The sequence below is a fragment of the Ciconia boyciana genome, chromosome 11 (assembly GCF_034638445.1).
Source record: "Ciconia boyciana chromosome 11, ASM3463844v1, whole genome shotgun sequence".
NCBI lineage: Eukaryota > Metazoa > Chordata > Aves > Ciconiiformes > Ciconiidae > Ciconia > Ciconia boyciana.
Genome location: NC_132944.1, coordinates 8,679,293 through 8,705,050, shown reverse-complemented (window position 1 = coordinate 8,705,050; position 25,758 = coordinate 8,679,293). Strand labels below are relative to the sequence as shown.

General features: G+C 46.5%; 2 protein-coding genes and 1 non-coding gene across 5 annotated transcripts; 1 reads left to right on the top strand and 2 right to left on the bottom strand.

The window, feature by feature from the left end:
- The first annotated feature begins 1 nt into the window (after nt 1).
- Nucleotides 2-23,139, top strand: LOC140658122 (cullin-associated NEDD8-dissociated protein 1-like). Of its 3 annotated transcripts, XM_072876120.1 has the most exons (16): nt 423-599; nt 1,984-2,079; nt 3,549-3,692; nt 7,614-7,768; nt 9,552-9,723; nt 10,326-10,582; nt 11,173-11,278; nt 11,985-12,133; nt 14,275-14,567; nt 15,890-16,031; nt 17,284-18,789; nt 19,182-19,277; nt 19,980-20,149; nt 20,268-20,432; nt 21,190-21,297; nt 21,516-23,139. In XM_072876120.1, exons 2-16 carry the CDS (start codon nt 2,021-2,023, stop codon nt 21,741-21,743), a joined length of 3,750 nt encoding a protein of 1,249 aa, XP_072732221.1. In that variant the 5' UTR covers nt 423-599; nt 1,984-2,020; the 3' UTR covers nt 21,744-23,139. The 3 variants fall into 3 exon arrangements, with proteins under 3 accessions (XP_072732220.1, XP_072732222.1, XP_072732221.1); XM_072876119.1 differs by lacking the exon at nt 1,984-2,079 and having other exon boundaries at nt 2-599; XM_072876121.1 differs by lacking the exon at nt 1,984-2,079 and having other exon boundaries at nt 7-599; nt 9,552-9,675.
- A 94-nt stretch (nt 23,140-23,233) lies between these two features.
- On the bottom strand, nt 23,234-25,666 carry RPL32 (ribosomal protein L32). Its single transcript, XM_072876129.1, has 4 exons — nt 25,528-25,666; nt 24,514-24,614; nt 24,091-24,272; nt 23,234-23,409 (listed from the first exon to the last, which is right to left on the bottom strand). The coding sequence occupies exons 2-4, from the start codon at nt 24,607-24,609 to the stop codon at nt 23,280-23,282; spliced, it is 408 nt and encodes a 135-aa protein (XP_072732230.1). The 5' UTR covers nt 24,610-24,614; nt 25,528-25,666; the 3' UTR covers nt 23,234-23,279.
- On the bottom strand, nt 24,684-24,822 carry LOC140658305 (small nucleolar RNA SNORA7). The gene has a single exon (XR_012044682.1). It is a non-coding gene; the product is annotated as a small nucleolar RNA SNORA7 (small nucleolar RNA).
- Nucleotides 25,667-25,758: the final 92 nt, after the last annotated feature.

Below are 25,758 nucleotides of genomic sequence, written 5' to 3'. Positions count from 1 at the left end.
TGCCACAGGCCTCCTGGCGGCCCGCTCCCGCCCGGGGCGCCCGGACCAGCACTTGTGGCCGTCCCGATCCTTCTCCGTGTGTGATCCCTGAGCTGTCCCCGAGCGCCGAGGCGCTCCCGCAGTGCAGGGGGCCCGGCACCTCCCCGCGGGGCCAGGGCCAAGCGCAGGGGGCTGCCCTGCCCCGCCTGCCGGCGTGCAGCCCTCCGCCGGGCCGGGCGGCCGTGGGGCGGGCCGAGCCTTGTGCAGCGGGGCAGCCCGCGGCAGCGGGGAGAGGCACCGGCCGAGCACGGGAAACAAGCTGGCGCCGTCGCCGCCCGTAGGGCTCCGGGCTGCCGCTGGCCCCGCCGGCAGGGGCCACCCCGCCCCGCTCCGCTCCCGGCCGCGGGGCCCTTCGAGGCCGCCGCCCCCGGTCCCAGCCCGCCGCCTCGGGGGGGCGCCCGGCCGGCGGCGGCCCTGAGGGGAGCGGGCGGCGGCGAGACCCCGGCCCCTGCGCCCGCCGCCATCTTCCCGCGCAGCCCCGGCGCCGCCGCGATGGCCAGCGTCTCGTACCACATCTCCAGCCTGCTGGAGAAGATGACCTCCACGGACAAGGACTTCAGGTGCGGGGCCCGCCGCCCCCGGCACGGGCCGGGCCTGGCCATGCGGGCGGCAGCCAGCCGGGGACGGCGCCCTGGGGCCTTGGGGGGGCTGCACGGGCGGGGGGCTTCCCACTGGGGGGGTGCGTGTCCCTTCCCACGGGATCCCCCTTGCACGGGGGGGACCCTCTGCGTCAGGAGCAGGCACGGTGCCCCCGACCCTGCTGGCGAGTAAAATCCAACTGCAGGTGTGCAGGGTGTTTCTACACCAGAGGAATTAATCAGGTCTATTTGCAATATTTCAAGCCGACTATGTTCTTCTGGCAGAGGGGGTAATGTAGAGAAACCAGCAACCTTCCCTTCCCTTGCCTGGATTGCTGCATAATGGAAGTGAACGAGCAAGCAACGTGGAAGGGGGGAATAAAAGTCTTAACAGCTAGACTTTAAATTCTTTTTTGTTTTGCAAATGAAGAACATCGTAGCAAAAATGCTGAAATACTTCTTAGTTTGTTTTTCTGCTAGAAGGTTAGATCATCAGTGCGTTAAAACGGCTGAGAGGCACCAGTCTGAGCAGCCGTGTCACCCAGGTGATGGACGCTGCAGGTATCGGCTGTGCTCAGATTGCTTTAAGAACTGTTTCTGTGCAATGGGAAAATATGCCTCCCTAACAGGACTAAGATTCTTTTATTCTCTTTGTTTATGTCAGCAGAAAAAACTGACATCTTTTTAGGGTTGGGGCTGGTGGCTTGATATTTAAGGTGCCCTATAAAAAATTCTTAAAACTAATGAGTATGAAAGATTTCACCCATGAGCATATCGTTCTCTCAGCATCAACCTGGAAGGTCATGTTTGTGCCAAATGATATTTTGAGGTCTTTTAGAAGAGAGGGGTTAGTAATATCCTAAAAGTAGGTTGATCCTTGCAGAAGCTGCTGATGTTTTTCTGATGTTAAAATAGGTACTTTTTAAAGAAATCAGTGAACAAACAGTTTGTTCAAAGAATTTGCGGTTAATACTCCAAACAAGATGTGCCCAACACAGGTCATGTGTCATGTAGAGATATTCCAGGGCCATTTCCTCCCAGCACACAGTCAAACGTGAGCCCGTTGTCTGTCTTCAGTTGCACGACCAGTTATAGGACCAGGTTTCACATGTTTCCCTCTCATAAATGGATCAGTATGCCAGTTTCGGAGGTCCTGTGGGCAGGACAGCAGCAGGTAGCGAGTCAAAAGCTGGATGTGTTGCCGTGGCAGACTCTGCTCAGCCTGTGGCCATAATTGGTCATGCTTGTTCTATGCAGACATTGAACTGCAAGTGCAGCTTAATTGCTCTTGCAGAATCAAAAACAGATTGCATATTGTTAACATTATAGGTCAGAGTCCCTCTGTTTTTCTCATTTTGGATTTCAGGCTGGCTATATAACACCACAGCAGTCCCTCGTTCCAGATGTACCTGGTTGCTACTCAAGAGCAGGCTTGCAGATTGAAGACACAAATGTTGCCCTGGTACATGAGATCTCTTACATGCTGAATGAATTACATCAGAGCCTAATTTAAAATGGAGGTGTCATTTGGTAAATGAGAGGGAAGAGCTTCTCTGTGGTTCCTTTTAGACGTCCATCCCTGTGCTGGAGCTAACATTAGAAAGGAACTAATATACGATAACCACACTTATATTTCTCAGAACCTCAGACTTCTATATTAGCACCTTTTACGTTTCCTGCTCCCAGGAAAACAGATACTTTCCAGAACTTCTCAATATCCATTTTGACATTGTCCCTGTTAGAAAACTGTATTGCCTAACAGTCAGCTGGGAGTTTGTTTTTCCTTCTAAGCTGGAATGATAAATACTTGCTTGGTTTTGCTCATGGGAGAAAAAAGTAGAATCGGAAATGTTCCTTCATGCCAAATATTATCTTACATTGTTAAGCAAATGTGAGTATAATTAATTGGACAGTCAATAAGGATCGAAGAGCAGACAAGTGCTTCTTAATAAAGGGACACCAGAGAATCAGAAGTAGGAACTGGAGTGGTCAAGATTGCACATCTCCTGGAAAAAAGTAGCTTTTGTAGAGATCTTTTCAGCAGTGGAAGCTGCGGCACAAGTGCAGCGTCTGTGATTTGTTTTGTACCCAAGTGATAAAAAAGCCTTGCACACTGTTGACAACGTTGCATCCATCACCAGCAGTGCCTCGGTGTAGCAAGGTGTTTAGTATCTTTTCTCTAGAACAGAAAACAAAACCCCCAAAACTTTGAGAGGGAGTTAAGCAAGGAAAGAGAATGAGCATGTGGATGACACAACTGTTTGGATTAGTGAAGGCTCCCAGGAGCAGAAGGGTATGAACAAATTCTGGCTGGGCTGCACAATAGCAATCTACATATAGCCTAGGGAACTTCTAAGGTAGAGTTTGCATGGAGTCATGACTTTATTTTTCATTTTTGAGCTTGATAGCTTGATCGCTTTCTCCATGTGTGGGATCATACTATCAGTGCTAAATAAGCCAGAAAGAACACAGCCAGGTGCATTCTTAGATCTTAGACTGGTTTTCCTAGGCCTGGCAATTGGTGAAAAATCCCACCATGATTTTGTCTAGCACAGTTAACCATCTTGATTTAGTCACTGAGAAAAAATACATTAAAAAGCATAAAAAGCTGGGTGCCACTTTTAGAATTTTAATTTATCCCATCCCTGTTATGTATTTTAAGGAGAGGAGAGAACGTATATTTCTAATTTTCACAGATTCCTTGGCTAAACCCTTTTCACCAGCTACCTCTACCTGAGTTTTCCACTTGTAAGACAGTAGGAATTCTTTGTACCTTATTTTTCAGGACAGTGTAAAGGGTTGTAAGTTAGTCTTTGAAAGTGTGTTTTCATACAAGTGCTAATTGTCAAGTTTTATTGTCCAAAGTGATGCAAAGGAAATACATTTGTGTCTGTACATTGGCCAATCCACTTTTGCTATATGTTCTTTCAGGTTTATGGCCACCAATGACCTGATGATGGAACTGCAGAAAGATTCAATAAAACTAGATGAAGACAGTGAGAAAAAAGTTGTGAAAATGCTTTTGAAATTGCTGGAGGACAAAAATGGGGAAGTACAGAACCTTGCTGTCAAGTGGTAAGAGCCTCAGCAGTAATTACGATATTCCTTGGCAATAATAAAGCTGTCACAGACTGCAGAGAGTGCATTAGAGGGGCGCCTGGCCCTGCAGCATTGGCACCTTACTCAAACCTCCCTTTGTAGGGGCTTTCCCTCTCATGCTGGGCACAGCAGTTTCTTTCTGTGTTGATATTCAGAAAGGGTGAGCATACAGATATCTTTGTAGAAGCAGTAGGTGATTTTGGAAGTAGTTCAGTGTTTGGTTTATATTATGAATCTTACCGTATTAAAAGTAGCATGCCTAAGATTTTATTTCTTCAGAGAGAAGCCCAGTTTAAAATTTCAGTCATCAAGTTCCTCTCCTTTGTCAGGCTTTGAAATCCAGTGCTGAATTTCCCAGTGGTCCTGTCTTTGATAGAGATGGTACTAAACATGTATAGCCCTTCAAAAATGGCATTTGAATTTCAGGTCCAAATCCTACTCTTCAAGGGCATTTTCATTAAAGTTTATAATGCGCTTGGGTTTTTTTCCCTGCTTTGACTCCAAGTGTAGCCTGTGCTGTTGCTTTGCCTTTGACCGTTCCAATATTTTTTAAATCCAAATGAAAAAGGCAGAAGGTTGCTTTATTACTGAATCATCTGATGAAATGATCCTACTGCTGACATGTTCTTTCCTGTCTCTTTCTCCCAACATGTCTAAATGGGAGTGTTCATTCTAGAAATGAAATTGAATGGGTCAGTTCACACACAGGGCTCCAGAAAGGTGGGCCATTTAAAGACAACTTTGGGTTCCTGTATTTTTTCCTACTGTGGATCTTACTCATATTCCCTTCTTTTTAACCATATATTGCTTGTATCCCTGTACTTTCCCTGTGACCTTTGGCCCTTTCTGATTCCCACTGTCCTGACTTCTTCTAGCCCTGTTCCTGTCTCTGCCTGTTTTGGGTTTGTTTATTCTGTTTTTGAAAGCAAAACAGTTGGGCACTGAACAGAATACAAATTTCTTTGCCTGTTTATCTATGGTTGCATTAGCAATAAGTCCATACTCATTACAATCTCTAATTCATCCAGAATGTGATAATGAGAAGGCCTCAAAATGGAACCGGTAGTATTTCTTTTTCATACTTAAGGAGGTACTTACAACAGTTAATGTCCAGGCAGTTATTCCCAGCCAGGTGGCAAGGATCTCTAAGAAGGAGAAATGTGATGGTTTGAAGGACACTGGCAGTCGGATTAGGCCCAAGTGTGGATCTGTGCAGCCCGCATCAGGATTGAGGAGTAAGTTAGGAAACTACTGAGAGGTCTTGCAGTTGATTTTATCATCTAAAACTATGATCTTATTTCTTCAGAGGAATGCTGAAATCACACTTCACACCCAAAAAACTCACAGTTTTGAAATTCATATAAAAACTTGCCGTGTTTCTGGTTCTGTGATTTTTTTTTTCATTTTAGATGAGTTCCTTAGCTTCTCTGTGCCTCAGTGTCCCTGTAAAATAGGGATAACCATCAGTTCTTTTCTGCATGTTGAGGTGTGAGATTGAACTCTGCTTGGACTTGCACAAAGTCATACTATTTAGTATTTCTTTTCTAATTCTTGTATTTCAGAGTAGCTACTCAGACTCTAAACAGCTATTACTGTCCTGATTGTTGAATTTAGGAATGGTCTTATACAGAACAGGCTGCGTGTGAGTTTGCTTTGTGTACTCTGGGAAACACTGCGCGTACAGTGTTTGTTAAGCATGCTGTTGGGGTAATTGTGGTGTGCCAGCAGGGAGACAGCTACCTGTGCATAGGTGTTCCATACAGTTTGCATTGCTAGAGCTATGCCAAAAGGAAGAGAGAAAAAGAAGATGGAAAATGCATTTTTGTACAAGGATTTTATAAACTGTGTCCAGCAATAAACATTGTAGAGTGCTAGCACCATGTCTTCTCATACAAACTCTTCAGAAAATGTAAATAATCAAGGCCGATGTTTTGACAGTCCTGTTCAGCTCCCACTGAAGTCAGGGGCTTTTACCACTCACTGTCGGGAGCAGAACCTCTCCTGTGTGTAAGCTGCAGTGAAAGAAGGGTATGTTGAAAGCCCTACATGTGTCTCTGTCTCTTTTTGTACTCTATAGGCAACAGGTAGCCTTTCCTTTTGAGCCGTATGGCTCAAAGCCGCATTGGTGATAGTCCCCAGGGATCAGTGGCTATGCCCTAGTATTATGCAGCATACAGAGCCAAAACCTTTAGTCCTTCTTTTCTGTATAACGTATAAAAAAAAAGAAAGAACAAAACTCCAAAGAGGCAGATTAATCCTTTCCTTCACTCTATTTTCTATTTTCACTTGGCTATGTGAAGGGGAAGAGAGGGGAAAAAAGAACCATGAAACGTTCAGGAACTGGTTGTTTAAATACATTTTTGCTCTGGAACAGCAGCATGATGGTACTTTTAAAACTCTAGAACCCTGTTTAGAAAAATGGTTGTGCTGCACATGAATCACAGGGAGCTGTTAAATTCTCATATGTTTTTTGAACCCAGAGGAAAAGATCTATATTATTCAGTTCAAATAATTCAGTTTTGACTAGCCCCACAAGAAAGGGAACAAGGAAGCAGTGACTAACATTATGTACCTGGCACAGAAATTGGAGCGCAGCCACATCACTGCTACAGCAAGTAGCTTCTCTGCAAGTTGGTATCGACTCACGGGAAATAGAAAAATACCTATAGCATCTGTCAGAAATCTCTGTTCAAGCCCAAATCCTTCCAAAGTCATTTCTAGATTTGTGCATGAAGAATCACCTAGTGGTGTTAATGTGCAAGCTAGGGCCCCAGTTCTTCATCTGGGCAGACCATTCAGTGGGAGAGGAGGGGTGGCATAACCACGGGGGCTTGGGCATGTATCTCTGCCACGGGTGGGTCACAGGGCCGTGGGCAAGCTCACTCAACCTGTAGAAGAGTGATGTGTTGTTAGGATTGAAATTGGGCGCAAAGTATTTTCTGTGGAAGTTCACTAAAACAAGAAGATGGGGTTTGCTATGCAGTATGGTGTTTCCACTGATCTGTGTTTGCTTCTCATGAAAATTCTAGCAACCAGATTTGCTGTCTGTGAAACAGCAATTTCTTAGTATGGGAAACAGAATATTCATGGGAAACAAATGCATTCTAAATTCATTAGCTTAATTCAAAGAGTTAAGTGCAGCCCATTAGGGAAGGAAAGCTATAATGTGACTTGCTGAAATACAGTTAATACTACACAAGTTACCTTGTAAAGATGCAAAAATAAATAGTTGCAAACAAATGCTGAAAAACACTCTATGCACAATTTTGAATACAAACTTACCAGCAGGAAACATAGGTTATTAACAGAAAGTTCTTCTAATAATAATAATTTTTTAAAAGTGCAGGGGAAAGGGAGGGGTCTTCCCTCTGTTGTAATTCTGAGCCTTGGCTCAGGTGGAGGTTTTCATACACACGGCAGAGGACAATAAGTAGCTAATTGTTTGTGCAAATCCATTTGGCATTTCCTCCTGACAGTCAGTTTTTGATGGTTGGTTTGGTTTTGGTTTTTTTTCCAAAACTTGACTGTAGATTTTACCATTACTCTATGTAACATGGTTGCTTTGGTTCAAATTCATTGTGTCATAATTTCTGAGCTGCTCCTTCCAGTAAGATATTAACTAGCCTCATGTTTCCAGTAGTTGATGTGAAATGTCCTCCTACAAATCTGGTCTAAAATTCACTGAAGTCTGATACAGAGTTAACTGAGGCAACAATGCAGGGTATGTAAACCTAGGGACAGGACATGCTGCAGGGTATCGGTACTGGATACTGATGTTTTGGTAATATTTGCACTTGGGGCTGAGCTGCCTTTAAGGAGGAGTGAGCCTGAGCATCCCTTTTGATGGTGGAAAGCATCCCTCTTCCTCTTCATTCTGACTGGCTTCTCCTCCCACAGTCTGGGCCCGCTGGTTGGCAAAGTGAAGGAGTACCAGGTGGAAACCATTGTGGATACGCTGTGTACAAACATGTTATCTGACAAGGAACAGCTGCGGGATATCTCCAGCATTGGACTGAAAACAGTAATCTCCGAGCTGCCACCAGCTTCTACAGGTAAAATGTCTGTCCCTGTTTGTCACACTGAGGCAATGGGATTCCTCATTCACCTGCTAGAGGACAAGTAATGAAATAAGGAGAAGAGATAGTAGAAGTTGAGACACCAATGTGATTAAAGATGGGATGAAATTAAAACTTGAGCTGGTCACCATGAGGATGCCTAAGTCTGAAACTGCATCTGAGTTCTTGGAGAAATCAATTTTTGTTTACAGCAATCCTAAAGCATTCAGTGTGCATCAAGATATTGCTGTCCAGGCAGTCTTGCAGGGCCATTGGTCTCCACATCAGCAATGCCACTGCTCTCTACGATCTCAGCAGCATCAGCACTGCACCACCTCCTGTCCGCAGCCCAGCTGGACTGAGTCTTCCGACTGCCACAGCTACCCTGGCTGCTTCTCCTGCATTTGGAACTATGTGTCCCAAAAGTGCAGCAGCTATTCAGGATATACCTGAAGCTCCCAGAGATTTAAGTTTCCTCTGCAGCCATGTCATGTATCTGTTGTTCCTTCATGGCAGGTGGCTATGGCAGTGCTGCCAGGCTGCTGGATTTTAGGTTGGAAGGAGAACTAGAATTAGTATGCAAATACTTGCTGAACTCCTCTGTCAATTTTGGCAAAACGTTAAGCTCTTGTGAGCTATCCTTTCAGAATTCTTTATTTAACATACATCACGTGAACTGAAACTGTTTTAGGGTAGCAACAGATAAGTCATCTCCGTAAGGGTTGGGATTGACACTGTGTGGGTAGAAGGCAGCAAAAGCAGTGTGGGTTTGCTGCAAAATGGAGAGGTTGGACATCTCCCCCTGTGCTTTCTTCACCCTAAGCCCCGCTCCGTGTGGTTGCTGTTGCTGTGGTGTTGTCTGGAGGAAAGGGAAGGTTTGAAATAATAGTCCAAGAAACAGCGTGTGCTTGAGGCAGGCTCTTTTCTCAGTGTTTTACAGCAGTTAATGATGCTCCAAGGATGTTCCACTTCTGCTTTGTCTCTGTTGCATCACAGAGGCTGTTCAGAATGGCGTGGGAAACAATTGTCCCTTCCTTTGAAAGTTTTGTGAAATTTGAAGCTGCTTATGCTTTGCACTGAACCAACTGGGAAAAAAACCACAACAAAAATCAGTGTTGGGACAGGCACACCCCAGCATGAAGACTAAACTTGTATCTAGACATTGATCTGGGCTGTAGGAGATTGAGACTCTAGACAGTGGTTGTAATCTCAACACGTTTTTTAACCTGGGTTATATTGCGACAGATTTTAACTGCGACAGATATTTTGTGACAGATATTTTGCGACATATTTTGCAACAGATATTTTGCGACAGATTTTAACCTGGGTTATTTTGCGACAGATTTATCTAGTTCTACCCTTAAATTTCATAATGGAGCTGAAGCAGTTTCTGTCAAGACTGCTTTTCCTATGGAAAAAACCTCAATGTGATGAAACTGAACATTTTCAAGTTAAAAACAGGGAAAAAAACATGCCAGAACCTTCCCACCCATCTCTGCTCCCTGCATTGCATGGACCTGTGAGGCCATTTTAGGCCAAAAGACACTCTCCAAGAAGGGAAGCTTCTTCCAAATAGTTCATGCATCATACCGCAGAGGGAGATACTTCACTGTTTGCAGTGTGTATCCACCATCTCAAACAAAAGCTAGTTGACTGCTATTCTGGTTACGTCTCCCAGTGGTGATTTCTTTTTTTTTTCAACATAGGAGGGATTAAATGGTTCTTAGCAGTAAAAAGACTTCTTTTTAACTGACAGTGGGGAAAAATCTCTCTTTTGCAGGTTCCACTATGACAGCAAATGTGTGCAAAAAGATCACAGCCCAGCTGACAGGAGCCATTGGCAAACAGGAGGATGTATCTGTGCAGCTGGAGGCTCTTGACATCCTGTCAGATATGCTGAGCAGGTACCAAAGGATTTCCTTGTGGCAGCTGTGTACAGCAGGGGGCTGCATGTATGTTTTTGCTTTTGATTTCTGTATTTCCCTAATCCTACTACGAGGACTTAAAAATAAAGGATTTGGGTTGGCGGCCGCTGGGGAGTATCTCAGCAGAGCAGATTCCCCGGCAGAGATGAGAGATGACATGCTGAGCCCTTCTGTGCTTGGGAATAGCAGTAACGTTGGTGATGGATCCCACAGAGGCTCAGTTCAAACAAATATAGGGAGGGAGAGGGCAAGGCAGGGAAGTTTATTTTAGCCCTGTGATCTGATCATACATGCATTTTTTTCCTGGCTGCCTCTTTCTCTTGTTACATAAGTCAGAGTGACAGTGTCATATGTCAGCCACATGCAGGAAATTATTGACAAACCCCAGGTCATCCAGAAGGACACCATCAAAATCAAACTCCTCCATGATGGAGACAAATAACCTCTCCCTGCATTATACAGAACAAGTCAGTGTTCAGATCAAAATGCCAAACCCACCCTTTTCCTCTCTATCCCCACAACATGCATGAAGTCTTCATAGCTGAAGGATTTTTACATTTTTTGCTGGCAAGAGGGCTTTTTCTCTGAGGCTTTGACTTTCAACTTCTGTCTTGTGCTGTTGGTTGCAGACTAGGGGGAACACTCTACTCTTTCCATTCCTCCATTCTGAACTGCCTCCTTCCCCAGCTGACAAGCCCCAGGCTGGCAGTACGTAAAAGGGCCATCATTGCCTTGGGTCATCTTGTCTTGACCTGCAGCGGAAACATCTTCTCAGAGCTCACAGAGCATCTGCTTGCCGAGCTGAAGAAGAATGAGTCTACTTCTACTACCAGGACGTACATTCAGTGTGTTGCTGGCATCAGTAGGCAGGCTGGACACCGTGTAGGTAGGATGAGTAGCTTGAAATGATGCTGGGAAACGTGCATGCATTTTAGAGCAGCTCCTTTTAGTGGTAAAAGAAGTGTGCTCACTCTATTCCTAATGTGTTAGTGGCTTGTGCTTTTGTCCCTCTGTGGTCCTGGCCTCGCTCTCTGATCTCCGCTTGGAAGGGAGGTGACAGCAGAGTAACCCTCTGGCTGCCCTTCTGTAGTGATTTCATCTCAAGGTCTTGCAGTGCTTCCCTGGTCTGAATTAACACCTCTGTGAATTAGGTCAGTGGATTCACCCCATTTTAAATGAGAGGAGAAATGGAGGGCAGCGTATTGTATTACTTGTCTAAAAGATCTGCCAGAGCTGAGATTAGGTCCTAGAAGATTTCTAATCACAGCTCTTTCCATGACTGAAATGCCAGCAAGGGGCTGAAGACAGGGAGCAGGGGTCGTCTGCTTAAAATCCCTGCAAGGCTGGACCGTGAGGTCCAGGGGAGGAATGCTCTGCCAGGCACACAAAGGAAGTGGCAGATGACTGAACTGTTAGCTGCTTGGATGAGTGAAGGGTGGAATGATTTTTCACTGCTGCTTACTTTGTCTTTCCCAGGAGAACATCTGGAGAAGATAATTCCTCTGATTGTTCAGTACTGTAACGTGGAAGATGACGAGCTGAGAGAGTACTGCTTTCAGGCCTTTGAGTCTTTTGTGAGAAGGTGTGTGCCCTTGAGGAACAACTGTGCACCATCCTGTGCATCAGTGTCCTCCTAGTGTAAATATCTATACATTCAGCATCCAGGGTTGAGTACCTTCCTATATGCATTCCTGTTGGGAAAGACAGTTCACAAATGAAATCCCTTCTTTACATACAGAGTTGGGCTTGAGTTATCAGCTGTTTTACCTCAGCATGTGAGAGTGTGTTTCTGTATTGGTTTTGCAGGAGTGGGAGTTTTCCTTGTCCTTGGAGGATTCCTCAGCAAGAGGGAACTGCCTCACTCCTGGTGTGTGGAGGGAGTGGGAGGCAGGAAAGGGGCTCAGGCAGAAGAGCTCTGAGCTGCAGCTCTCCTGTTGTTTGGTCAAACGTTTACTGCTTGTCTTGGAAAAGGAGCCCTGCAGAGCTGCTGAGGTTTTCTCCCATGAAGGGAGGATTCAACCAGGTGGTGAAGGCAATTTATTTACTTATGATGATTTACTTATGAAAATTATTTCCTTATAGAAGTCATTGCATCCTCTGCAGGGGAATGTGGTCTTGCTTCGTGCACAGCAGGAGGGAGCAGCTCTGGTTTAACTCGTTTTAACAAAACGTTCATATAGTCTGTGAAGCATTTTGGGATCCTTTTGAGATGAATTATGTTATTTGGATATTTAAAATTGCTTAGTCTTTAATTTATTAACTCTTAGGATTTTTATTTGTCATGATAGGTGCCCAAAGGAAATTGACCCTCACATCCCTAATGTGATGGGGTTATGTTTGAAGTACATCACCTTTGACCCAAACTACAACTATGATAATGAGGAGGAGGAAGAGGAAGAGATGATGGAAACTGAAAATGGGGAGGATGAAGAGCAAGGTGCCTGCTTGTGAGGATGACTGTGCTCAGCAGAACACAGGGTTAACATTTCTCCCCTTCCTGCTTTCTCACCCTCTGTGATATTACTTTTCAGATCTGTTTCAAGACAGTCAGTTCTTTTAAACGTGTTATTTTAATTTACCAATAGTAATAATATAGCTGTATGTGCAAAGTTCCAGCAGTAATTCTGAGTTTGTTAGTTTTACTTTTTTCTGACAAAGTCCTCAGATCTCTGCCTGCCTTAGGCAACAGCGAAAACACTGAAACTTGAATTCTGAACTAGCTTAGTGGAGAGCTAGACCAAGGAAGCACTGTTTTTCCTGTGCCTGCTGACTGCGGGAGTTTCTTAGTGCACATCCAGCAAGCAGCCGGGCTTAACGCCTGAGGAGATCCTGAGGAGCAGCTACTCAGCCATCCTGATTGTTGTAAACACTCCCTTGTGCTCCCAAAGGTGCTGGTGCTGCTTGCAGCCTGCCAGGCAGACCTCAGACCCCTGCTCCAAGCAGCTGACTTGATATGCATGGGTTGTTCTTCAAGGGACAGCGTGAACGCTGTCGTTCTTGCCTGCTCTCTGGCTTGTCCAAACCTCAGGTGGGGACACCATGCATTTGAATGCAGCTGTAACACCAATTCCTGTCTGTCCTTATAGTTTAGCTCTAGTAGGCTTAGGCTTATGTGAGAGAGATGGCTCCTTACTGGGGTCCTGACAAAATGGTATTTCTTGAAAAGAAAGATGTTATGGGCAGATCTAGAAATTGCAGTTAAACAGTTACCCTCTTACTGCATCTACTGGGGTGTTAAGCAGCGTTACCTTTTTTAACCAGGCAGCTAGCCAGCATTTGTAGCTTACTCTGGTTAGAAAAGGAATCAGAAATCTTTGATGTGGTCTCACTTATTTACAAGACTGGACAAACTCCTGTTTTCCCTGGTCGCAGGGGAGGTCAGGCAAGCAAGCAGTACTTCCAGGCTGTCACAGCCAGCATCCCTGCCAGGATGTGTCAGAACCATGCTGCTGTGTCAGGCTGCAGCTTTTTCTTGGTGTCTGCATTGCTTCCTCTAATCTCTCCATCTACTAGGGTGTTTTCCACATGTACACACTGTTCCTGAGCACAACAGCCAGCCACAGCTCATCTTTGCAGTCACCTAGAGGCTGCAGAGCCTCTACTTGTGCACTTGTGCCCCTCTTTGCGAGGCTGGTTGCTTTTTTTTGCAGGAAGAGGTATGTGCTTAACTGCTATTTTAAATGAAAGCCTGCAATTTTGATTTAACAGTTTCAGGGCAACTTAACTCAGCCTACAAATATAGTAGCCACACGATTACATTTTTACTATAAGGTAGCTATTTTTACTACCTTGTAGCAGAAGAAAGCAAAGCTACAATCCTGAACACTTAAAAGTGCCACCATTAAAAATATCTTGGTCCACCACTAAAAATGTCTTAGTCATCAGTGAAGGCAATCTGATACTGTCTTCAAAAGAGACCTTTCACTTATTTTCTGAATCGTGTTTACTTTGAGGTGGATGTCGAGCCTTGGTCAGATAGGAGGGATACCTTTAATGCCTGTTAGCTATAGACAACATTTCATAATGTCTCTATTTATAGATGCATATAGTGTGGCAGCTAAGAGCAAAAGTTAGAACAAGTTCCCTGGAAGAAAGGCATTTTTGTTTACTTTCATACTAATTGGGGTAAGATCCTGGCTGGCTTCCTGAAGAATATGTTAAATGTTCTGCCAGTAACATAGTAAATTGTAATGCTGTTTTGTGCCATTCAGAAATTGCTAAGACAAATATTTACATATTTCTGGCTTTAAAATCTGGGAACCTCATTCTCCCTTCAAAACAAAAGCCTTGATGCCTGAGCTGAAGTGGCCAGTAAGGGTAGTACATTAAGGTTTATTCTCCATCAGCTCTTACTTGGAACAGAATAATCAATATGACAAGGCAGCCCTGGGTCATATTGGCTGGTAATGACATCTGTAGGGACAGGCTATTCTGGACAATTCTGTGTTCCCAGATGTGTGTGAGTTACTGGCATCTGTTTGTCTGGTCAGCTGGAGAGGGAAGCTCTGAGGATCAAGTGATCTCTAGCTCCAGTTTTCTCACAATGGTGCACCTTGTTTTCCCTTGTCCTCTTTCCAGAAAGTGATGATGAGTACAGCGACGATGATGACATCAGCTGGAAGGTCCGCAGGTCTGCAGCAAAGTGCCTGGAGGCCATTGTCAGCAGCAGGCATGATCTCCTTCAGGACTTCTACAAAACTCTTTCCCCGGTCTTGATAAGCAGATTCAAAGAGAGGGAGGAGAATGTCAAAGCTGACATCTTCAGCGCTTATATCTCCTTGCTGAAGCAAACACTGCCCATCCAGAGCTGGCTGCATGCTTCAGATGCCTCTGGCAAAGATGACGTTCCCATGACAATGCTTCAGAACCAGGTGCGTGAGGAGATGGCAGGCTGGATTAAATCAGAAGGCAATGAAGAGAAGTACGTACCATGCCACCGATTAATATGCCTAGTAGTTAAGCTTGAGAACATAGCTAGCTGGAGGAGCCCTTGGGCATGCAACCAGAGGGGACCAAATCCTGAGGGCTGACCGTTTACTGTTTGTCTCCTACCATTCCCAGGGAGAGAGCGCTGAGCCAGTGCAGGGGCACTGAGATATAAGCTGCATTGCCCGCCTCCGCTAGCCTCTGGCACGTGTTTGCAGACTGTGTATGAGACAGGTTAGCCTTTGGGTAAGGTATCAGTCTGTTGCCTGACAGTTACTCCAGCTGCTGCTCAGGAAACTCATTGAATACCTCATGGTAGAAGTGTACCAGAGTAAGCCACTAGAAGCTCAGTAAGGTTTGGATCTGGTCGGTAGGCGTATGAGAGCATGCAACTGTCTGCATATCACTGCTGATCAGATAAACAATAGTAGCAGCAATTTTTCTGAGACACTGCTTTAATTCAGAAATATGCTGGAGTAATTACAGTCAGAGTAATTTAGCCACATATGCTGATCAGGGCTCTGCCTAGCCCAGGATCCTTGCTAACGCTGTGGTCCACGCATGCCATTTTAGAAGAAGACAAAAGAAACATTGGAAATAACCATGTTGTTATAGAGTAGCATGACCATGAGAGCAGCTTTTCGTGGCCAATACTACTACTGACTGGTGAGTCCTTGAAGCAGGAGGGTTAAAATCCCTGCCAAAATGTAATTACATCACTGATTAATCATCTTATATGTACAATATCTTTATTTAAATAAACTTGCATCTCAGCCCTGTGATTTGTTTTTTGGTTTCACTGAAACACTGGCAGGGTGTCCAAGTTTAAATATAGTGATGGGACTAGATCCTTAAACAGCAGACCAGGAAGGAATCATAAAACTCTGAACTCTTTTAGCAGTGTGTCCTGGTCTGATCATATTGTTCTGTTTCTTTAAGCTTCTGTGTTAGGGGATAACACCAACTTCAGGAAGGGCTGCTTAGGAGTCTGTTTGTAGAATATGGAAAAGAAGAATAAAGTCCCTTCCAGCTCTTCTGTTCATGTATCTTTTCTTCACGTGCACTGTCTTGTAATCTATCCCAAGTCCGTTCTGCTCTGGTGAACAGGTGCACTCTTTCTTGCTGTCTCCCTGTTAGTTCTCTTGCTTTACTGTCAGTGCCTCTGGCTCAGGCTCAGCTGAGCAAGCTGCTTTGGTAGCATAGCTCTGTGCCCTGGGAGCTGGGATGACGGATACGTTTCTTTCTGGTTTTCTTTTCCAAACTGCAGGTCCCCAACATCGTCAAGGCTTTGCACAAGCAGCTGAAAGAAAAGAGCATCAAATCAAGACAGGGTTGTTTCAGCCTCCTGACAGAACTGGCCAATGTTCTTCCTGGTTGCCTGGCAGATCACATCCCTGCACTAGTCCCTGGTAAACTTGTCTGTGGTCTGGGGGTGAAGGAGCAGGGTTGGCTCAATGCATTCCTAACACGTATGCTCCTCGCCTGTGTGTTGCAGTTTTATTCCTGTATATTCTCTCTGCTCAGTATCAGGACATACACATCAAGTTCTGCTCCATGTTGATGTGCTAAACAGCTCCCAGATCAATCCTGGCTTCTGTCTACCACTGAAAGCCAGGATAAGAATATCAAGTTCATTTCTACAGTCCCCTGAAGAGATGCTTTTAGCAGGGCCTGTTCCAGCCTCCTTTGAAACGAGCTGGAATTACGCTGTTAGCCTGCTGAGACATGAGTGACATTTTCTCTTACAAAATGTAGTGGCATTTTAAAAATTATTTGTATTGACTGATTATTTAATTTGCACCACCGCATTTTTCTCTGAGCTTTCCTGCCTATAGGTTCATGAAGCATCCCACACTGCTGAAAGGCTCATAATACTAAGGTCCTGCCTTTGCCTTTGGTGTGACTGTATAGTAAATATAAAAAAAAGTCTCCTGTGATTTTCTGGGCCTGATCCATGCACCTCCCTCTTATGAATTAATAGATTGGAAAAAAACATTCAAACCAAGAGTCAAGTATGACTTCAGGGGTGGCAAGCAGTATTGTTGTAAATGTTTCTCATTAAGTCTTCTGGGAAACATAAATATGTGCCACAGAAATTGGACTTGGAAGTACCTCCCTTCTACAAAAGCAGTCCATCTTTAATGGTCCACAGTTATGTTCCAAACAATACTAACAGAAGTTGTAAAACTAGATAAACATAAGAGCCCCTGCTTTTCTTTCTTTTTTTTTTTTTTAAAAATACTTCCCACAGAAGTATGGAGGAAAAACTCATGAAGGGGCATTCCTGCTGCCTGGCGTGCCTGTTGTTGAGACTAGGCTTTCCCAGTCTTAATTTCATGCCATTTTGTGGTACTTATTTGCACTTGACTAACCATCCCTTCTCGAGTCAGCCCAGGATGACTTTTCGAATTAACTTTTTAAAGTTTTCGTAGGCAGCCATCCAGGACTGCTACAAAGAATAGTTATGTCTGAATTGCCACTTCCTGGAAAGCAGAAAGACAGCAAGGAGAGTAGTTCTTTTTGATGGCATCCATCTTTTGGGTGGGGCAAGGAAAGAAAGAAAACAGATTCCGATTATGTCCATTTTTGAGGGGGGGAGTGGGTTTGATAAAAACCACTTGATGAAATAAGACAGCAGTCATTCTTGTCTCTTCTGCACAGGTATTATTTTCTCCTTGGCCGATAAATCCAGCTCCTCCAACATGAGGATTGATACACTGTCTTTCCTTCATGTTCTTCTTTGCAACCACCAGCCGGAGGTATTTCATCCTCATATCAAAAGCCTGCTACCTCCTGTTGTGACCTGTATTGGAGACCCCTTTTATAAGATCACTTCAGAAGCTCTGCTGGTTACTCAGCAACTTGTGAAAGTTATCAGGCCTTTGGACAAATCTTGCACTTTTGATGCCAAGCCCTACGTGAAGGACCTTTTCCCTGGTACTCTGAAGCGACTGAAGGCAGCTGACATTGACCAGGAGGTGAAAGAGCGTGCTATCTCCTGCATGGGACAAATCATTTACAATCTGGGAGACCATTTAAGCACTGATCTCCAGCCAACCTTGAAGATATTTCTGGAGAGGCTCAAAAATGAAATCACCAGATTGACAACAGTCAAAGCATTAACCTTAATTGCTAGTTCTCCACTTAAAATAGATTTGAGACCCATTCTAGGGGAAGGTTTCCCCATTCTAGCTTCCTTCTTGAGAAAGAATCAACGTGCCTTGAAATTGAGCACTCTGACTGCTCTGGACATCCTAGTGAAGAACTACAGTGACAGCCTCAAGCCTGCCATGATAGAGTCTGTCCTAACAGAGCTTCCCGCTTTAATTACTGAGAGCGACATGCATGTTTCCCAGGTGGCTATCACGTTCCTTACTACATTGGCTAAGGTTTGTCCATCCTGCATCTCTAAGATCAGCGGTTCAGTTCTTGCTGAAATCTTTCAGCTTGTCCACTCGCCTTTGCTCCAAGGAGGGGCGCTGAACGCCATCATAGACTTCTTCCAGGCCCTGGTTCTGACAAAGACGGCCACCATGGGTTACTCGGAGCTGATGAAGCAGCTGACTGCACCTATTTACTCCTCAGGTTCAGCTGGGGCATCAGTGACGTTACACAAACAGGCGTATTACTCAGTCGCAAAGTGCGTGGCAGCCCTTTCCTCAGCCTGCCCAAAGGAAGCCTCAGCGATAGTGAATCAGTTTATCCAGGATGTAAAAAACCCCAAGTCCAGCTCTGCTGTTAAAGTGCTAGCTTTCCTTTCACTGGCAGAGATGGGGCGCACCATGAACCTCAGTGCTCAGAGAGAGCTCAAAACTGTCATCCTGGAAGCATTCACTTCCCCCAGCGAAGAGGTGAAATCTGCTGCTTCCTATGCGTTGGGGAACATCAGTGTTGGGAATCTTAAGGAGTATCTTCCCTTCATGCTGAAAGAGATTGGAAGCCAGCCCAAGAGACAGTACCTCCTGCTGCACTCTCTAAAAGAAGTCATCAGCTCCTCCCCGGCCGATGGCCTCAAACCTTACGTAGAAGATATTTGGGCTCTGCTTTTCAAGCACTGTGAGTGCACAGAGGAAGGGACACGCAACGTGGTGGCTGAATGCTTGGGGAAGCTGACTTTGGTGAATCCCTCTGAGCTGCTGCCCCGGTTGAAAAAACAGCTGTCATCAGGTAATGGGAAGGGCAATGGTGAGAGTGGGGAAATGCCTTGTTTTGCTGGAAAGTCCTCTTGTAAACTGCTGGTGGGTTCAACAGGGAGCAAAGCCAGTCTGCAGAGGCAAGAAGGAAACAAGAGGGATCTCTGCAAGGGGGGATCAGAGTTGCACAGGATGCAGGATGCACTGGGTTGCACAGGATGCAGGAGGGTGTTAGGAACAGGGACTGCCCGTGGAGGTTGTGCTGGGGCAGGCTTTAAACAAGGAGGTTGTTAAGACAAATCCGCTGTTCTCTTATCTCTTGAATGCATGTGTAATGTGACCAAGAGCAGAATATGCACTTCAAAATTACAGCAATGATTTTGTCTCTTGATCTTCCACTGTTTTTTCTTTTCATCTTCATCGCAGGTTCTCCACACGCCCGGAGCACAGTGGTAACTGCAGTCAAATTCACAATTGCAGACCAGCCTCAGCCTATTGATGCTCTCCTGAAAGGCTGCATAGGTAGGCTAGTACAAATAGCAGTGTGAGCTGGGAACATGAGATGTCTTAGGCATCATTGGCAGCTTGGGGATTTTCCACACCTATGTGAACCTCATCTAATGCAGTTAGTAGTTTTTATCTGTGTTTCTCTGCTTTTGGGATTAAAGAACAACACTGCCATGTGAGTCCTTTTTAAGTGCTCTGATACCTTACTCTTGGGCGTGTTCCATTGGTGACAGTTTTTTAGGGAGCAGAAGTTCCTTCTGTGTTTAAACTTATGATTCAAGCATCTCATGACAAGGATCTTGTAAAATATAACCTACATTAAAAAGGTCTTATGTCTAGGGAGCCTGCATCTCAGATCTGTTGTATAAAACTGGGCCTTCTGTTTCAGAGAAGTCTGAGCAGATGAGATCTGAGCAAGAAAAAAACAAAAAACAATCTCCTTGAATACCAGGCTTCTGATTTGCCTTTAGGATGAGATAGCTAGAATCATGCAGTTTGTTTGTATGCCCAAATGCAGGACAGTTATGTTTCTTCCGTTTACTGTATCCCAGATGAAGGGAGGGAACCCATCTCTAATGTCTCTGTTAGACTGCACCCGGAGAGTTATTTTACTATAGGTGCTTTCATAACCAGGCTCCTTGAAATACATTGTGATATACTTTTTAAATACTTTTAAAACACTGCAGCAGGACTGACTGGTGTGTACTTATCCCACAGGTGACTTCTTAAAAACTCTTCAGGATCCAGACCTGAATGTTCGACGTGTGGCTTTAGCCATGTTTAATTCTGCTGCTCACAACAAACCTTCTTTAATCCGAGATTTACTAAATGCAGTTCTCCCCAGCCTATATAATGAAACGAAGGTCAGAAGGGAACTCATCCGGGAGGTATGTCATTAGTTCAGCTTGGGTGCAATACGGCAGCGACTCAGTGCGTGTGAAGCTGAGATGAAGCTGTCACCTTGTCTGCTGTTAGGTGACAGCTGTATTTTTTTTCTGGTTTAAGGTAGAAATGGGGCCATTCAAGCACACAGTGGATGATGGCCTTGACGTGAGGAAAGCTGCTTTTGAATGCATGTATACACTGCTGGAAAGCTGCCTTGACCGACTGGATATCTACGAGTACCTGAACCATGTGGAGGATGGACTGAAGGATCACTATGACATTCGGGTAGATGCTGTGCCTTAACTGCTGGAGGGTGGTGATGTCACTGATGTTATTCGTTCTCTGGGGGCCTGGGCTTGAACTGAGCTGATGTGTCACCACAGCACAGAGTGCCTCTGCCGTGCCGTTTCCTATTCTCTGCAACTGCTGCAGCCTTTCATCTGACATTGTCTAGCTCTAGTTTGACTGTGGTGGCCTTGAAAACGCAACCCTGGTGTAGCTGGTTTTATAGGAAATTTACCAAAGTCTAAAACAAGTTCCTTCTACCTTTAAACTTATGATTGCCACTTGCTCAGTGTGGCCAGTGACACTATATTAAAAAAAATTTAGCATTGTCATTGTTGATGGCCTCATAGCTTAATAGGAAGCGCTACATCCTTTTAATACTATTATTTGACTGACTTACCTCCACTTAGACGTGGGTACAGCAATGGCACAATCCCTGTGCTGAACGTTGCCATTTCTCTCAAAGGCTGTCAGCCCTTTACAGACACCCGAGAGCAGGGCACCACACACCCCTGGGACCAGAACCCAGCTGGGCAACTCTTGTACGTTGGCTGCCAGCAGGTGCATTTCTAATATGACCCAAGCTCTTGCTAAAACCCCTTGCACAAGTGCAAAGAAACTCACCACCGTGTGGGTACAGCATGACACCACAGGGAGAACAACCATGCGGGCTCCAGCAGAGGATCCATGCTCTAAGCCTGGGGGATCGGAGGGTGCAGTGAAGCAATACCTGTTTTATTTTTCCTCCTTTGTCTAGATGCTAACTTTCATAATGTTGGCTCGGCTGTCCACGCTCTGTCCCAACACCGTGCTGCAACGGCTTGAGCGACTGATTGAGCCTCTCCGGGCAACTTGCTCCACAAAGGTAAGATCAGGCAGAGAGTGTGATACACTGGGGGTGGGTTCTGCCACAAAGCCACCTGTGCTGTTGGCCTTCTCTCTCACTGCTTCTGAGCAGCCCACTCCCCACACTCCTCTGGTTAGAAAATAACCTGCTTGTCTCCGTCTCTGCTGGCATCTGATTCTTTGTGCCTCTACTGTCTTTTCTAAATGCCAACTAAAAATGGTACTTTGGATTTGTAGGTAAAAGCTGGTTCCGTGAAACAGGAGTTTGAGAAGCAGGATGAACTGAAGCGATCTGCCATGAGAGCAGTAGCTGCTCTCCTGACCATCCCTGAAGTAGAGAAAAGTCCAGTGATGGCTGAGTTTTCATCTCAGATCAGATCCAATCCTGAAATGGCGTCACTTTTTGAGAGCATTCAGAAAGATTCTGCTTCCCTACCCACCTCAGAGTCGATGGACATGAGCTAAGTAAGATCTGCCTGTTTACTCCACCACCTTCCTGCCCTTGCAATGCATTACACGAACGGAGACACCACAGATGGGCCAAGGAAAAACGTCAAAAGCTGGTCTCTACTGCAACAGCCGCTTGCAATTCACTGGGTGCCAACAGGAGAAAACGGCTGGGTCCAGCTGCACTTGCATCAGACACCTGGCTGAATTGTAACGAGATATGTGAGATAAGGGAAGTGTGTCCTTACATAGGGGAGGGGTTGGAAGACAAGTATTCTAATTTTTCAGCAAGTTTTTAAGAGGTGTACAAAGCAATCGAAATTGAGCGTGGTTCCATGAAAAATGGAAACTACTTCCTGAAGTATTTCCTTACTGTAGTACAAAGAAAAATAGTTTAAAATGTTTTTTTTTTAACCACTGCACATGCACTTTCAACCCCAAATTGCCTGAAGAATGTATTTATATTGTTTCACTGAATAACACGGCTAAAAACTAGAAGTCACGTCTTTAATTAGTGATGAGCATAACAACCGTAGGCCCTGTTTCAAAAAGAGGAGACTTGCATTAGCCAAGCTGCAGGAGCTGTATGGGGGTAGTTCGTTACCCAGACCCCCCCAAGCTTTCCACCTGGGGCTCAATTCACAAAACAGGCACCAATAGTTTAGTGTTTCTGTGGTGTTTGGGCAATACGAAGCTATCTTGCTTGACTTCCATTTTTACGGTTTCGACTGCAAAATACCTCAACCAGCCATCTTCCAAAAGATCGCGTACTTGATTGCGTTACAGTAACGAACCTCATGCTAAGCTTTTCTTTGCATTTAACGCTGGCTTATCTTCCCCCCTTCAAGCAGCTCGGTGTTTGTGTTGAGCAACCAGCCACGAAGGCACCGATCTACGCTGAACTCTGGTCACTGAACAGCAGCAGACATTTGCAGAAAAGCTGGTAGGCAGTATTTTAGTGTCACGGAAGTAAGAGAGGTGAAAATCAGTAGCCAGAGGTGCAAGCAGCCCACACCAACCCTTCTGTCATTTGACAACTTACTCTTTATAGTGGCTGTTGTGTTCAAATCCTGCTTTGCATAGGGGGGAAAAAAGCCTTAAGAGACAGAGAGGATGTAACAGCAAATTAGAGAACAAGGCCACCACGACACACTTGTAGCCATGGAGCTGTAATAAGCTTTCATTTCTCCTTTTTTGACAGACTGGTTGATGTGAAAAATATTTATAGCGCTGTGTGAAAGAACATCCATTCTGTTTGAGTGGTATAAAAAATAAAACATTTGTGAAGCTGCATGCACTCCCGCATTCATTAGCTATCACAGTGTCATTGCAAATCACTACCACGAGCAAGCGCGCTGCTGTGAGTCCACCCTTGGGCAGCTGGGCTCACGCAGTGGTTGCACCGGAGCCACACCACTGCTGAACCCCAGCAGCAGGCAGCTGCCCCACCTGCACACGGGCACCAATTCGAAGTCTTTCCCTTTGGCCATTCAAAACATCCACCAGAGTTTGTTTTTACGCTTTATTAAATACATCTTGGCTGTAGAAGCCAGTTTATTCATTCTCCTCACTGCGCAGTCTGGCGTTGGGATTGGTGATCTTGATGGCGAGCTGAGCAGCTCTCTCCACGATTATCTTCCGGTTCTTAGAAGACACATTGTGAGCAATCTCTGCACAGTACGACCTGTTGGAAACAGACCGCGCGTCAGGCTCGGCTCCAACAGCGCTGACAGCAGACAAGGCAAAGCACTCCAGAGCCGCCCCGCCGGCAGCGCTCAGACGCAGCAGAGTGCAGAAGCATCACTGCACAAGAGCTGAACCACACAACTCCCACCTCCACTGCCAAGCCTGACCCGTTCTGCCCTGAAGCAGGAGCTCACCTCCAGAACAGCTCGACCCTTCCCCTTTCTTTCTTGCAAGTGAAGAGTCAGTAAGAGGTAGTTTTTAATGGTGTTAATTATTACTTACTACTTTGTTTTGAAAGAAAGTGCTACAAGTAGATTTAGGCCTGTGTCTGAACAGATACAAAGCCAAAGTTCTTATCGCTATTTTATCAGAGTGATGTAGGTACAGTGACACTATAATATCATATTTTTGCCAAAGGTAGGAGTTTGCCAGCCCCGAGGCACCCTCTGTGCCCTCCCGCCAGCAGCACTGCAGCACTAAGGAAACCCAGACGACCTTCGTGCTCCCAAAAGCAACAACTTCCCTTGTCTCCCACCTACATCTCACCCCCGCTGCGCTGCCTTCTTGTCTTCCGACCCAGTGCCATCAGGGACAGGCAGGGCACAGCCCCAGCGCAGGTGATGGGCTGCCAGCGACAGCTCCGCACAAGGCAGGGAGCACACAGGCCCTGCAGACTTACTTGTTGCTCATCATGAGCACTTCCAGCTCTTTGACATTGTGGACCAGGAACTTTCTGAATCCTGTGGGCAGCATGTGCTTTGTCTTCTTATTGCTGCCATAGCCAATGTTGGGCATCAGGATCTGACCCTTGAACCGCCTGCGAACTCTGTTATCAATACCTCTCGGTTTACGCCAGTTGCGCTGAAGAAATGCGGAAAATAGTTAATAGTTACAAAATGAGATCAGTCTGAAAACGCCTGCCTCAAGGTAACAGCTCTAGCCAAAACCAGTCTCCAAAGAAATCCGCTGCGCCAGGCTGTTACAGCGTGGCCTGCCGTTTCAACACTGACCCTTTATGCTTCTGTTCACCATCAAGCCTAAAGGCAACCACGTCCGACTGTCCCAGAATTAATTTTCTAATGAACTTCCAGTGACTTTTTACCTTGATCTTGACATAGCGATCAGACTGATGGCGAATGAACTTCTTGGTCCTCTTCTTGACGATTTTAGGTTTCACGAGAGGTCTGAGAGCAGGCATGGTGTCTAAGATAAACAGAACCGGTATGAGAAGGGAAACCTGACACAAAGGCGACGTGCTGCTCTCCTCACAGCACGTGTAGCAGACTATCTTCCACTCGCTGGCCACTCCAGAGGCTAGCGAGGGAATGGGTATTCATCTGCAGTGTCTCTCCCTCCCGCCTCCGAAGCTGGAAGAGCACTGAAAGCTCTCCAGATGCGATCCTGGGAGGTCACGCCTTGCTCAGACGACTTCTGCAGCCGCGTTCGCAGGCATTGCATTCCCCACCCATTATTCTCCTGCCCCAACAACTTAAGAGCCCTTCCAACTCCCCAAAACCAGGCTGCTACAGCGCAGGCGGACAGACTAACAGCGGCCCAAGTTCTGTTCTTAAAGTGACTGAGACGCAAGCCTAAGACGTTTGCACCTAACGCAAACCTCCTGCGGGTTCAGCCGCGACTGCCTCCCCGGCCAGCCCTCCCCAGCACTAACACCAAAACCCGCGATTTTAGCTCACACTCTCCGGTTCAACTTTGCTGCCCGCGCTCCAGCGGTCCCTGCCCAGGCCCGGGCCCGCCCCGCCACCGTCCTGCGACTGAACGGCTGCACCGTGAGCGCGGCCGAGGCGGCTCCGCCGCGGGCTCCCCGCCGCCCGCGGAAGGGGCGTGGGTCAGGCCCCAGCGCTTCCCCAGCTCACGCACGGCCCCGCTCCGCGGGTGGGAGCGCGCAGCCCGCCGGGGGCGGCTTTTCCCTCCCCCGCCGCGGCCCGCCCGGCCCCGAGAGGCCGCCGGGGAGACCCCGGCCCTGCGGCCCGCGGGGGGCCGCCTCCCCGCGCCCCGGGGAAAAGGGGTGGTGGAGGGGAGGGGGCGCGCCTGCGGGGGGCGGCCGCGCCGGGCCAGCGGCCCCCGGGGGGGCGGATGGAGGCGGATGGGGACTCACCGGGTGCGCGATGGCGCCTTCCGCGGCAGGCCCCGCCGAGAGAGGGAGGCGGCCTCGCGCGCAGAGGCTTATGGGATACGCGGGCGGTCCTGCCAGGTCCGTGCGGCGCCGCGGCTGCGCGGAGCGGGCACCGGGGCCGCGCGGGGCACCGGACCGCGGCCGGGAAGTGGTGCCGGGCGGGTTGTGTCCGGCGGGGACGGCCCGAAAGAACGGATCGGTGCTTCGCCCTGA